The sequence below is a fragment of the Stegodyphus dumicola genome, chromosome X2, assembly GCF_044657685.1.
Source record: "Stegodyphus dumicola isolate Sdum_Otavi_A_Nest chromosome X2, ASM4465768v1".
Lineage (NCBI taxonomy): Eukaryota > Metazoa > Arthropoda > Arachnida > Araneae > Eresidae > Stegodyphus > Stegodyphus dumicola.
Genome location: NC_140781.1, coordinates 14353072 through 14366857, shown reverse-complemented (window position 1 = coordinate 14366857; position 13786 = coordinate 14353072). Strand labels below are relative to the sequence as shown.

At 30.6% G+C, this 13786-nt stretch overlaps 1 protein-coding gene across 3 annotated transcripts in view; it reads left to right on the top strand.

The window, feature by feature from the left end:
- hook (hook microtubule tethering protein) overlaps positions 1-13786 on the top strand; it is a 227166-nt gene that overhangs the window by 120737 nt on the left and 92643 nt on the right. For all 3 annotated transcript variants that reach the window (XM_085809576.1, XM_085809575.1, XM_085809577.1), the window contains 2 exons: positions 5870-5955; positions 13286-13450. In XM_085809576.1, coding sequence (XP_085665702.1) covers positions 5870-5955; positions 13286-13450 — 251 coding nt within the window. The remainder of the gene's footprint in view (positions 1-5869; positions 5956-13285; positions 13451-13786) is intronic.

The window sequence follows — 13786 nt, the reverse complement described above, 5'->3', positions numbered from 1 at the left end:
ATAATTAATTTTTTAATATATATAATTAGAAAATCCTAACATTTTCATTAAAAATAAAAGTGCTGCATTAGTAGGAATGATTTTATTTGCATGTTTAAATTATTTTTATGTAAAAAGAAATAGAAAAGGTAAGAATTAAAATTTCAGTGCCTGTTATATCCTATTGCATGTTTATATACAAATATTTGAGCCGCTTGCACTGTGTGAACTTCCTGTAAATGTTGAATGTGAGTCATATGCTTCGTGCATTTTACATTTATGAAATGAAATAGAGTACTTTCTGATTATCTGCACCTTCTCTGAGAAGTCATGAACTTGTTGCTGACTCTAGAAAGAAATATTTGCATTTCAATAGCACATCCAGTGTCATCTTTTTTTGTAAGCTTTCATTAACTCAGTCACTCATATTTGGGGCTATGTTAAATGTTTGTTGCAAATTTTTTATACTATTTTCTCGCAAGATATCCAGCTGAAATTTTGCACTCACAGTCTTTGTGGTTGACAATAATTAAGATGTGGTGAAGTGAATTTTTTCAATTCAAATTCAATGTACATTTAATGTTCAAATGATTTTTTGCAGAAATCTTCATTTAACAAGCTAAAAATTTCAAAATTTTACTGTTTGGGGCATCACATAAAGCAAAAAATATTTTAATGAAATTGATATAAAATTTTTTAATTTCTGATTACTAAGCAATTTTTCAAAGACCTAGTTTTTGACCATTTGTTATCCCCTTTTCCGAAATTTTTACATCTAAAAATGTATTGTTAAGAAAGATTTGAAACTTTTCACAGATTGTAAAACAAACTCTTCCCCATTTTTTTAAAGTGAAAATAATTGAAAGTTATTAATTGGTTGATATTATCTCTACTTCCATATGCACTTCTCTAATATTTAATTAGTTTATGTATTTAAGTCCCTCCGCTTGTGAGAAGTAATTACTTGTAAAGAAATTTAGCAGGTTATAGATGACTACTGCCGCTGTATAAATGCTATTCTCCCCTCCCAGAACTTTGTGGGTAGACTTTAGCAACAGTAGATAAGGACAACAGATTTTAAGGATCAATTATCATTTTAAACTATTTGTTGACATCAACCATGTCATTTAAATTTTCCCATTTCATAAATTTTATTTTGATATTTTATATGGAATGCTTATGGAAATTTTCAAAGATTATAAACTCTTCATCATTTTTTAAAACAAAAATGATAAATTAGGCCGACTTTCTATAATAATAGTAAAAATCTGATGTGTACACCACATGACTTCCTTGTATGGAATATTAAATTACATGCATTTTTTCTTGCATTTTGTTTAAACTTATTGGATTGAATTAAATCTACTTCGCCGACAGTGCATAAACCACAATAGAATAAATGCATTCTTTAAAATTCACTCTATTTGTTTACCATAGCGACACTCTGGCGCTAGGTTCACTTAACAGTATTATATTTCGTTCATATTATAACTAAGAATGCACAAAATTTATATCATTTAAAGAAATATCTAATCGTTGCCACATGTTCTATTCAAATGCTGTAATAAAGCTAGAATGATGTATAAAAGAAATTAAGCAAACAAAGCAAAATAGAAACAGTTTTTCACACACGCACAGATCGTATTTTATTCTCGAGTGTCAAGATGTAGAAACATCTTTTTACTCGACTTCTCAGATGATTGAGTATTTCTCATTCAATTAATTCAGTTCTCACTTCGCAACAAGCAAAAAATGCATAAAAACTCAAAATATCTGTATTAAAAATTACGAAGTAAATCTTAAACACTTATTTCCTTGAAAAAATTTCAGAAAGGGTTGAGCATGATTTAATTTGCAATAATAAATGAAGGCGTTATTTTTGTTGTTGCGAAGCTACGTTTCTTCAGATTGGCAACAAATCCACTACTCTGCTGTTTCAAATGTAAACAAGCAATGGCCGCCATCAAAAAAATTATTAGGCTTAGTGGCACTTAAACAACTTTAAAATTGTTGATAATTCTAAAAATATTGCATACATATTTACTGAAGGCATAAAAACCTTAACCGGAAGATAAGAACAACATAATTCAATCATTTTTAAAGCAAAAAATGTACTATTTACAAACATTTAAGAGTAAAGAAACTGAGATCACTGAGCCGGGTAACAGAGTGGATATATATATAAATATATTTATATACGTTTGGTGCGGCCGATTGCCAAAATACGAGGTGCACATCTACATGTTATAGTAGTCCTATATACAAAATTTTAACGTTCTGGGGCTACTCGATTTTGAGTTATGCGAGATCTGTACATACATATGTTCGTACAGACGCCATGGAAAATTCTCTTCAGAATTCGTTTTAAAGCAGTTTTATTATTTTTTTGGTGGAAAAGTCTTTCATTCTGTCCTTACGTACAGATATTACGCAAAAACATCGTTAAATTGCATTCGAAAGCTGTCAAAATGGATATTTTCATTGAAATATTCTGTCTGAAGCTTTTCGCGATTACAATACTTCCTTTTCACTTCATACAAGGAAGTAAAAATAAAATCGCATTTTTATAAGCTTTTGTTAAATTCATTCATGATGTTTGCTACTTTGTCAAATCTTTGCCATTTATTTTTTAAACTATTTCCTAATAAGTATCTAGCCTAAATTTTGCTCTCACTCTTCATTGTGGGTGACAATATAATGCAGTGATGCAATTTTTTCAAAATTCAATTTATATTTAATGATAAAATGATTTTTCATGCATATTGTTGTTTTATGAACAAACCAAAATTCTGAAGAATTTTAATATTTGTGCCACCAGATAGAGTGGCAAAAAAATAATTCAAATGAAGTTTTTATGAAATTTTTAATGTAGTGTCTGATTTTTTTTTTTTTTTGGTTAACTTTTGAAACACTCTCAATCTTTCAATCATTTCATGCCACAGAATTGTAAAAGAGTGATTTTTCATAGTTAAAAAAAGTTTTTCCATTAACTAATACAAGTGATAATTAAGAAAGAAAGAAGAAGATAAAAAGTTTTGTATAACATAAGCTTTTATTTAAAATCCATAAAATAAAAGGAGAAAATTAATATTCATATAGTTTGATGTGAATAAAAGATTAAATTGTTCTCTTTACAAAATTGATCTGCAGTTTTATGTCCGAAATAATAAAAGCATGTGGGTCTAAATAGTGTAATTTTAAAATCAAATTGGTTTATCAAGGTTCTCCCACTCTTATTATTTATAATATAGTGTAGATGTATTTTATAAAAGGAATTATTTAATACCTTGTTGTTAGTATGTGATATATTATTTTTCTCCTTTTAACAGATTAATTATTTTATGAGCTTTAAGTAAAAGCTTATTTTATAGGAAAAAAGTTGTTTTTCTTTTTTCATAAAAAAATCTGCACACTTTGAAGTAGTTGTACCAGTTGATTGTTGTGCTTACGAATAATTGTTCTTCACAGAATTTCGACATATATTCCTTTGTGCAACAATAAATAAAGCAAACAACAACATTACAATATCTTAAGTATAGTTTACAGTGTAAACAAGATACAATTTATGATCTTAAATCAGTTTGACTTGCATTTTATCATTTTGCTTGCAGTTTTTCACATTGTATGTTCATAAAATTCTGTCCTTGCAATTTAACAGACTGTGAATTTTTGCATTTTTCGTTGTTGGACAAAATGCCGTATTTCAGAAGAAATGCAGCACTTTCTTTTTCGTCAGCTGGCATGATTTTCAAAAGTACAGAAACACATATATGATATGTGCATACATAAGTTGCTACATAAGTACTTTTTGATGACACACAGTACGTTGCCTCATCAATAATTTTCTGGGATTTTCTTAGTGACGTGGATAATTGGGTAATGCTGAAAATAGTAAATAATACTCATAAAAACAAGGCCAATGCTCAACACATTCCATTCTGTTAATTTTCGTGGAATTCTAACAACATGTATGCCACATTTATAAATTAAGAAGTTCAGTTTTAGCTTATCAAATATGATCTGCTGGACCACAGGTGGTGGTTATCCATATTACATTTGATATGGTGGGCCCACACAGGGCAACGGAAGCATGTTATGTATTATATACTGGGAGTGAAGAGGTTAAAGAAGAGCACAAAGGATAAACAACAGTCAGGTTAAAGCATGCTTTTCAAATGTCAGAGGAAGGAAGTATGGCTCTTCAGCAAATCTGTCAGAATAATGGACTCCATTTCTAGTTCTCCAAGCAATTCTCCTTCCATCTATAATTTTAAATTTACGTTTAACTTTTTGTAGCTCATTGGTTTTCATTTTAGATCATTAAGATTTCTGACATTGTGAAGTCCAGTGTATTTTTAAAACTCTTTTATGCTCTTATCAACAAATAAAGACATAAGGATCATAACATAAGGATTTATTGAGACAAAATTGAAATGATATGAGAATGGTAAACTAATAAATGTTGCATTCTGATGATGATATTCTCACTAAGGCATTTGAATGGGGGAAAAGTTTCCCCCATTAAAATTTTAAATTAAAATAATTTACTCAGGCTTTCATCCTGAGTCTTGTGATGCTTTATAAGCAATCAAAGTTTTCTCTTGTATTCAAAGAAAGATTTTATTGGCAGATACTGCCAAAATAAATGTTTTTTTATCAATATTAAATACCTGCCAGTGGTTATAGTGCTCCATCTACAATATTTATGTAACGTTTTGCAGCATTTGCAAGTACACTCTGCATTCATATATTGGGCAATTCAGTGCATTTTTAAAACTATTAGAACAGCTAAAGCTAATTAAAACACTATTTTCTGTTGCCAGTTTTCCATCTCTTTTCAGATGGTTAGAGCTTTTCTTTTAATAATTTAAACCTTACAGAATACAGTTAATAATTTAAACCTTACAGAATACAGTTAATAATTTAAACCTTACAGAATACAATTTTTTCGCCATATAAATCACAAATATTAAATATCAGTCATTTTTCTCTCTCCAGTTTTGAATAGACAGTATTGTATTCTGAAAAGTTGTTTTTAAGTCTGATCTCTTAAACATCTACTTGTCTCAAAATTATTTTATTATACTTTCATTCATTCCAAAATAACACCTGAATTCTGACTTTCTCTATAGTCACTTTCATCTCTTTTAGTTATTTAAATTATTCTGCTATAAAATAATTTTTTTAAGAGAGATATTCTCACTTTCATTTTTTATTTTTTATGTTATTGTATAATGAGTAAAATCACACTTTAATTTTAAAAGCATAAAGCACTTGATTATAAGAAAGGAAAAAATAATTTAAACTTGTATCTTTGCTCTTCAGATGTAACTGTTGTTTGATTGATGTGGTGGCAAATGCACTTCTATCTCTTCTTAAAGTGATAATTAACTCCATTAAAATATATGCTGTCTGAGGATACTTTGCTGACTGGAATTCACACTGTGTTAAATAAAAACAGATTGCATTTAATAAAAAATCTTAAATTAAAAAGCATGCTAAGTGAAACTGTGTGATAAATGACTTTATTTGCAAATTTGTAACAATGCAAAAAATGACCAATAAATATTTAAATTAATTTACAATAATACAAATATTTTACAATTACTCCTTAGGAGTTTGGATTGTTTTTGCATATCTAGTGTAAATGATAGCCAGTTTCCCATAGAATGTCCTCGAAAAACCTTTCCTCTTAGGTAAAATGGTTTTGGGTTCCTTTTTTATTGCTAGCAAAGCCAAAACTATACAGCAAGTGAAGGGAATATTATCAATAACAGTCATTTTATATTTTCACTAATTGTCCAGTTCCTTATTATTTCACTATTAAGTTGTGTATTCTTCAAAGTATTTTATTTATTTATTTATTTTTATTATTATTATTTTTTTACAGAGGATATGAGTGACTTAAAACGACAGTTAAAAGTTCTTGAGGGAAAGAATACCCATTACATGCAACAATGTATGGAGTTAGAAGAAGTATGAATAAACTATGATTCATAATTAATATTCATTACATGTTCTAATTGTTTTGAAAATTTTAAATTTTGTATATAAAAAACATGTTTTCTATACTGCTGTTTCATGGAAGTTAAAAAGTGTTGGCATTTCTATTTGCTACATCAAAGATTAATATAATCATCGTTAGTGATTAAATTGCTCTAATGTTTCATGAGTATGGTATAAGACCTAAAAATTTTTTTAGCTTTGCTGTCTTCATCATCATTTAACGTGTAAGGGTTAATTAGTTCGCAAAGCAATGATTGTGTGAAGCGAAAAGATAATTACAAAATAATAATTTTACATTATGGAATAAAAATGGATAATGATACATGACTTGCTATTCTGAAATGAATTTTCCCCTGATGTACGTACTCCTTGTTGTATCGTGCAGGGATTCCTGTAATTGACTTGGAAGAAGTAACACAAGATAGCGCAGTTTGTCTTTCTTGCTTTGCCTCATGTAACTGAGTAAAGTCCATCAGTTATATTATTTTCAACATACACAGCCTCAAGACCAATTAGGATGTTTTAATGAAGAGCATTTGCATTTAAATTTGAATACAATATGTATTAATCAGGAATTAAGAGTTGTAAAGAATAAGCAGTGACATTCATATCAGAAGAATAAATACATATATTGCACAGTTAAATCAGTTTTTGAAAGTTAAAAAGATATCTGAATTACAATTAGCTCATTTCAATTCTATAATATACAACGTGTAATTTCATTTAACTGGATGATGTTATTAATACTAATGTAACTGAAACTCTTATCTCAGTATTTTGTTTGTAGAAACTTGTCAGATTATGCTTACAATCTGATGAAATGAAGAAACTGTAGTCAGCTGCAATGCAAATGAATGTAAAAAAAGGAGCGGATGTTAAAAGTCAGAAAATTTTGCATGAAGTTATTACAGAAGCAATATAAAACGGTTTAAGAGTAGTACTAGAAATTGTGCTTTGAAAATAATAGCATCTCGTTATAATTATAACATTATCTGTATTCAGTATGCTTCATAAAATTCCTTCAAATGGTTTGTGTTACATTTTACTTGTGTGCTTTAAGAGGAATAACTACACTTGTCTCATCTTGTTAATGTGTTCAGTCACACATGTATTTCTTCATAAGCTTTTCTTATCAGAACATTAAACTAAGTGCCAGACTGAATTAAATACCGAAGTGTTTGCTAAAAAATACTCATAAATTTATGCTATCAGTTGCCAATGACTAACACAACTTAAAATTTCATCAATTATTATTTATTGATATGGTGCATAATGTGTTAATAGTTATTTTCACTATATGATAGGAATTTTATCACAGTATAAATAATGTTTTCAAAAAACATGGCAAATGATGTATGCCATCTGAAAACTTTTTATATGTATTGTCTGTTCCTTTTTTCTATGTTGCTAATTATTTTTTAGAATAGCGTAGTATGTAAAGTAATTGGCATAAGTGGCTATTTTACCTCTGTTAAATGTGTGCATCTCAAATTGTGTACTGAAAATTTTGTACTTAAAATTTCTTATGTAAAGTAATTGGCGTAAGTGGTTATTTTACCTTTTTTAAATGTGTGCATCTCAAATTGTGCACTGAAAATTTTGTACTTAAAATTTCTTAGCCAATGAAGACTTATTCGTCAATTCGGATTTTTATATGGTAAAAAGATAAGGCAAAGAAACAATTTATAAAATCAAGAGTGGAAGGTGTGGACTATAAATCATAAAATTTTCGATATATTAACACATTATCTGAATATTTTGTTTCCGATAAATGTCACATTATTTCAAAATGCAATAAATTTTCTAAAATCACTTGTAAAAATGAAAATTGCGTGAATTTAAATAATGGTATCTGTTATAAGATGTGAAATGTTGAACTTTATTTTTAGGCAAAATTTCATAGCTTTGAGCTTTTATTTATGCAGAAAAATAATGTATATAAGACTATTTTCTTGGTTTTTATGCTGTCCTTTTTCCCCAGTTGTTCACCGCACAAGTAATTAGTATACTTTTTCACATTGGCACAGTGCTCTGTGTTAGTAAATATTAATCAGTATTTTATTGCAACAGTGTAACAGCAAAAATAAAAACTTCTTACTTCTCATTCTGCTCATGAGAGGGGAATATTTTAATAGAAAATGAGAAAATAAATTATTTGGTTTTCAATGCCTGATAATAAATCAATGCAGATTTAATTAAGTCTGCTGAATACTGGAAGTTCATCCCTTGGTTTAGCCTCAGGTGTAGAAGCTGGCTGATTTTTATAGGTTTTCGTATTATGAATACAAGTTAGTTTCTCTTAGAAAGTCCTGCACAAAGGTACCCTCCCCCTTAAGCATAAGCCTTGTGTGTTTTGCCATATACAACCAACCAGCCATTTACTAATTTTTGTTTTTGACATGGATATTGCTCATTCCCTTGATCTGAGAAATGAGTGATGAAATTTCTGGGTAGTAAAATATTTACTACATTTTCAGTATTATTTGCCGTTCCTCCCATGTATAGGCTTTGCCCATGCTGTTTTGACATTTTTGTTGAATGTATATTTTCTGTCAGTTGATGTTTGAGATTCTAGTATCTAGAGTTTTTGCTTTGAGAAGTTAGACTTGTTATTCTTGCTTGGTTTTATATCAAATATTTGTCTTCTATTTTTCTTTTAGTGGTTACCGTTAAGTTTTAAGATTTGATTTCCACGTAGTGTACATTTCTTTTTCCCTTATAATTTTAATTTTGAAGGTTTATTTTTAAAAATCAAATTTTATGAATAATATTTCCATTGATTGTTTCTGCAGATACACTTTTTTCATTTGCAAAGTTGTAGTCCGGCTTTTGTATCTTGCTAGGTGATGTCTTGAAATATGCATTAGCTATCTGAGTCAGCCTAAATAGTCTGTTTTATGTGTAGTCTCAGACTACATTCCTAAAATTTGAACTTTAACTTTCTTTTATATTAGTTTAAATACTCACAAGTCATGGCAGTTTGTCTCTTGCACAAGCTGTTGCTTTTCTGTTCATTTAAGAGTTAAATAATAATAATAATAAAAAAAAAAAAAAAAAAAAAAAAAGGCTTACTTTAACCTTCTCATGACTGACTGTTATTTGTTTTAGACTAAGCGATAACTTGCTATCAGTGTAGAGGGCTGCCAACTTCAACACAAGCTTCTAGTTACAGTAGAAATGTATAAGATCATTTGAGTAGCATGTTTTGTGTACAGCATAATCTAAATTACAGGAGAACCTTGGTTCACCAATTTTTTTTTTCTCTAGAAGGTTATTTCGCATCTGAAAGGGTCATAAACCAAAACTGTTTTCCATATAGAAATTTAGCATTAAATAGATTATTCATTCTTGAACAACAAATGATTACTTATTTAAACTGTACAAAAGTATGGGGGACATTCAAATGAAAGTGATTCGAGGTACGTATCCATGAGATGCGTAGCAACAGAAAAGAGACAGATACGTAGATAGAAACAGGAATATATAATGATTAAAATGCATACAATGTTTGTTTAAAAAAATCACTCATTGCGTTAAGACAGGTGTCCCATTGCTTGGGATGGTTACGAATTCTGTCCGTGAAGAACAATGTCAGTTGATCATGAAAACAGTTCATAACTGCAGCCATTATGTCCTTGTCGGACTGAAAGCATTGACCCTATAGGCTTTTCTTCAGCAGTCCAAAGAGGAGATAGTCGCAAGGTGACAGATCTAGGCTGTAAACTGGATGTTCCAAGACTTCCCATGTTTTATGTGCCAGTGCCTCGACAAACACCCGGGCGACATGCGGCCTTCCATTGTCATGCAGAAGGATGACACCTCATGACAGCATACCTAGACGTTTGTTTTTACAACTTATGCAGTTTATCAAGTGTTTTGGTGTGACATTCATTCATATGTTGGGCATTGATGGAGGCGTGCAGCTCCGTAAACTCCAGTCATAGGGGACCATGAATGTTGAAAAAGGCCATCACCATCACTTTTTTGGCTGAGTGCTGCGTTTTGAATTTTTTGGGCCTCGAGTCGGGATGTTTCCATTGCATGCTGATGAACTCCCCTTCCCACTGGGTGACACCAGGTTTCATCCCCTGCCACTATGTGCTGTGGAAAGTCATCACTGTCAGCTGTGTAGTGCACCAAATGCTGTAAACTGAGGCCCATTTGCTGTTTTTTGTGGTGGTCAGACAGTATGCTTTGTAACCATTGACAGCAAACTTTTCGATACTTTAGAATGTTGCTGACAATATTGTGAACAATACCGATGGAAAAATTCAACTCATTTGCAATGTCACGACGTCCATTTGCCTTAATTGCCGCATCAATGTCCGTAATCAGTTTACCTGTCCTTGTGGCCTGACCAGGCTGCGACGAATCCATTGTCTCCTGGCAAACTTGCTAAACATTCTTGCCCACCTCACCACCGTGGGCTTCAATACACACATGTCTCCATATAAAGCCACCATTCTTTGATGTATGTCCACTGGCTTAAAAACTTAATTACAGCTAGCTGATCCATTTTTGATGCAGTTGCATCCACACCAACTATTTTTGAATGAATGTCATGTTGTTACAATTGAAGTTAGCATACATCTCCTTTCGCACACACATGTATGGCACATACAGCTTCACCATCGCATTTGTTTCATGAAAATCCAGTGCAAACTTTTCGCACGTGGTGCTTTGAATCACTTACATTTGAACACACCTTATGCTTTGTATACATTATCATAATAAAAAACCAATTGAAATCATCAAATCTGAAGCAAAAAGATAAATGCAATATTAAGCATAAAATAGGTGAAAACTTAATGTGATTTCACTGTACCTATATGAATAAAAATTAGTACATCAATCAAAAGCGATGAAGAAAAGAAAGGGAAGTGATGTTTCTGTTAACATTAGGAGCTTCAAACCATAAAAATGTCTTCCTGGGGCACCATATTTCTTCTTTTCTTTGTCTATTAACCCCTTCGCAACGTCTTGTGATGCTCTGGTGCATCGCCGTTTGCATTGATCTTTCAGACGGGTGTGGCATATATGCACTCTCAAACATACATGTTCTTTTAGAATTTTTTAAATCACTAGATGGCACTCTGTGTCCACAACAGTTAGCTTAATTGAACATACACATTGTTGACCTTGTGTCCATGAAGTACTTTTTGATTCTGGTAATTTGTTTAGATGTACGATCAGATGATATGAAGTAAAAAAAAAAAAAAAAAAAAAAAAACCAGTTGACGTGCACTTTAGGCCTCACGTGATTTAAATATCAAACAGCTTCTGATGCTTCAAATTTTTTTTTTTTTTTTTTTTTTCCCCCTGTGGGAAGATTATGAGTAGAGCCGTGGTTTTAGGAACTCCGGTTTGTATTTAGTTTGCATCTTCTTTAGATAGCAGATGAAAGTTTTTTATACCGGGTAATAGAGTTAAACTAATAGTGTGATGTCTAAGAGAAAGAAGTTTTTAACAGAAGAAGAGTATATTCGCATTGTAAAGACCATAAGTGTTCATTCAAGCCCATGGCTATTTTGTCATCAAAAACTAGCTTTAAGTGAGAATAGCGATTTTGATATCAAAATTTTCTCAGGGACTGAATTGGAAGTTTGTTTTGCTTTCACCTCACAATCCAGCAGAACAGTGGCTACCTCATGAACTCGATCTGTGAAGTAATTGAAGCCTTGTGAATTTACAGGAATTGCAGAAGTAAACTTAATTCAAAATTATGAAAGTGAAATTTATTTTTTCACCCATTTTTTATATTTTAATGAAGATAATAGTTGAAGAATCTAATAATTTCTATGAACAAAAGATAAAGTGAAAATCCATCTTCATCCAAAATCAAAATACTCCTCTAAATGTGCCTGAAATGAGGGGATTCTTAGGACTAATTATTCTGCTGGGATGGAATAATTAAAAAGTTTGACCTGAAAATGTGTTTAATAACTAATAAAGTGATAGCAACTAGATTATCACATGGTCTCCTTTCTGAATCATTTATGCTATAATATTTGATCATATATTTTATGTATGCTTAGGTAGAGATTTAAGTAAGTTTTTGACAACATTTCATTAACATGACTGAAGTATTTTATTTTTCATTTAGATTTTAATAAAAAAATTTTCAGAATCCTTTGGTATTCTGTATTTTTGATTATATTAGTGTTAAATACCATTACAAAAAATCAACAATTGATAACAAAAGTATTTTTAATGAATTTTTTTAAAAGTTAGGATTAGCGATGAAAAATATCCCGTCTTACAAGATCTTACTACTGCAACAACACACCATCTCCAAGGTGAGTTGTGCTAAGTGGCATGCCGTCTCGTAAGAGAAGTAACTGCTGATGCATGTATGATACACCCATCCTGAAAGGGTAATGCCACTGGAGACTGAGATTCACTAGACTTCCACTTCGCTAAACATTTGTCCCATGTGATTTGTAGTTCTGTATGTTTTAAAATGTTTTTAAAGTGAGCCCATTGCATTCATATTGAAACTGCTTATGTTCCAAATGGCAGTTGCTTTATCAAGGTAATGGCATTATATGAAACTGTGCGTCTTGTCCCATTTTGGAAATATTTTGTGAGTCAAAAGAACTAAGATAATTTATTCCTTAACTTCTTTTGAAGTCATTTTTTTCACAGTAGATTTTTCTAATGTGCATTTTTATGGTCTTGTAATTTTCCCTATATTCATTCTTGATTTCCAAGCTCAGGCCTAGAATACAATATGATAGGTAACAAAAAATAAATAAATAATGTCCTAAATGTCGAAGCCTTCAAAATCTGCACCTGCAACACAATCTGGCCATAATTTCCTTCAGGCCGAATTCATGGCCCTTGCCTCCAGGCTTTGTTAATGACAGTTAAGCAGCAGAAAATATCAAAATGTTTCTGGAGGTCTCTTGAGTATTAACTCTGTGTTGGTGATTACCTCAAAATGTTTGAAAATCATTAGTTTCCCACTAGAGCCTTCCAAATTCAAGATACCATCTGTGATCAAAGGCATGTTTTTTACAAATGATTTGTTCAATAACTAAATTTTTTATGATCTGAAGCTCTACTGTTATGCAAATATAATGGCATATAGATAACATGCAAAAAAATTACTGTTTTAAAAATGTATATATATAGTAGTAGTAAGAATTGCTGAATACTTCTTTATGTATAAAACTGATATTTATGTTTGTTTTCTTAATTTTCTGAATGTAAGATTTATTATCGCACCATTTCTTCAACAAAGTATGGATTTCATATTGTTGCATTCTTGATTTATCTCTGGTTTTTGTATTTTGTTTAGGAACTGAAAAAAACTGTGATGACAAAAACACAAGTAGATATGTATAAAAAACAAGTACAAGAACTGCAGTCAAGGCTATCTGAAGAAACTAAGCGTGCTGATAAAGCTGAATTTGAAAAGAAGCGAGCATTAGAGAAATTAAACTCAATCCAGCAAGAAAAAGATGTAAGTTTTGATGTTCACAAACTGATATGTAACAAATACAATTAAAGCAATAACTAAGATTTTTGTTAATAAATATGCACAAAACAGCAACAGTTCCTTTTACGAATATTTTTTTGTTTGTGATTGATTTTTAAAGAAGCATTTTTCATGCTGAAAGTAGGTTTGTCATAACTTTTAGTGTTAAGGAAGTAAGCTGGTCTTGGTTTTTGCGCTTGGTGAATAGTTAAAATAGATATTATGAGACTTTAAATTTTAGATGGGCTTTGTATGTGTGATTGTATAACTATTCAGTTTAAAAAGCTGCAAATAGTTTGCCATTAAAATATGTTCAGAATA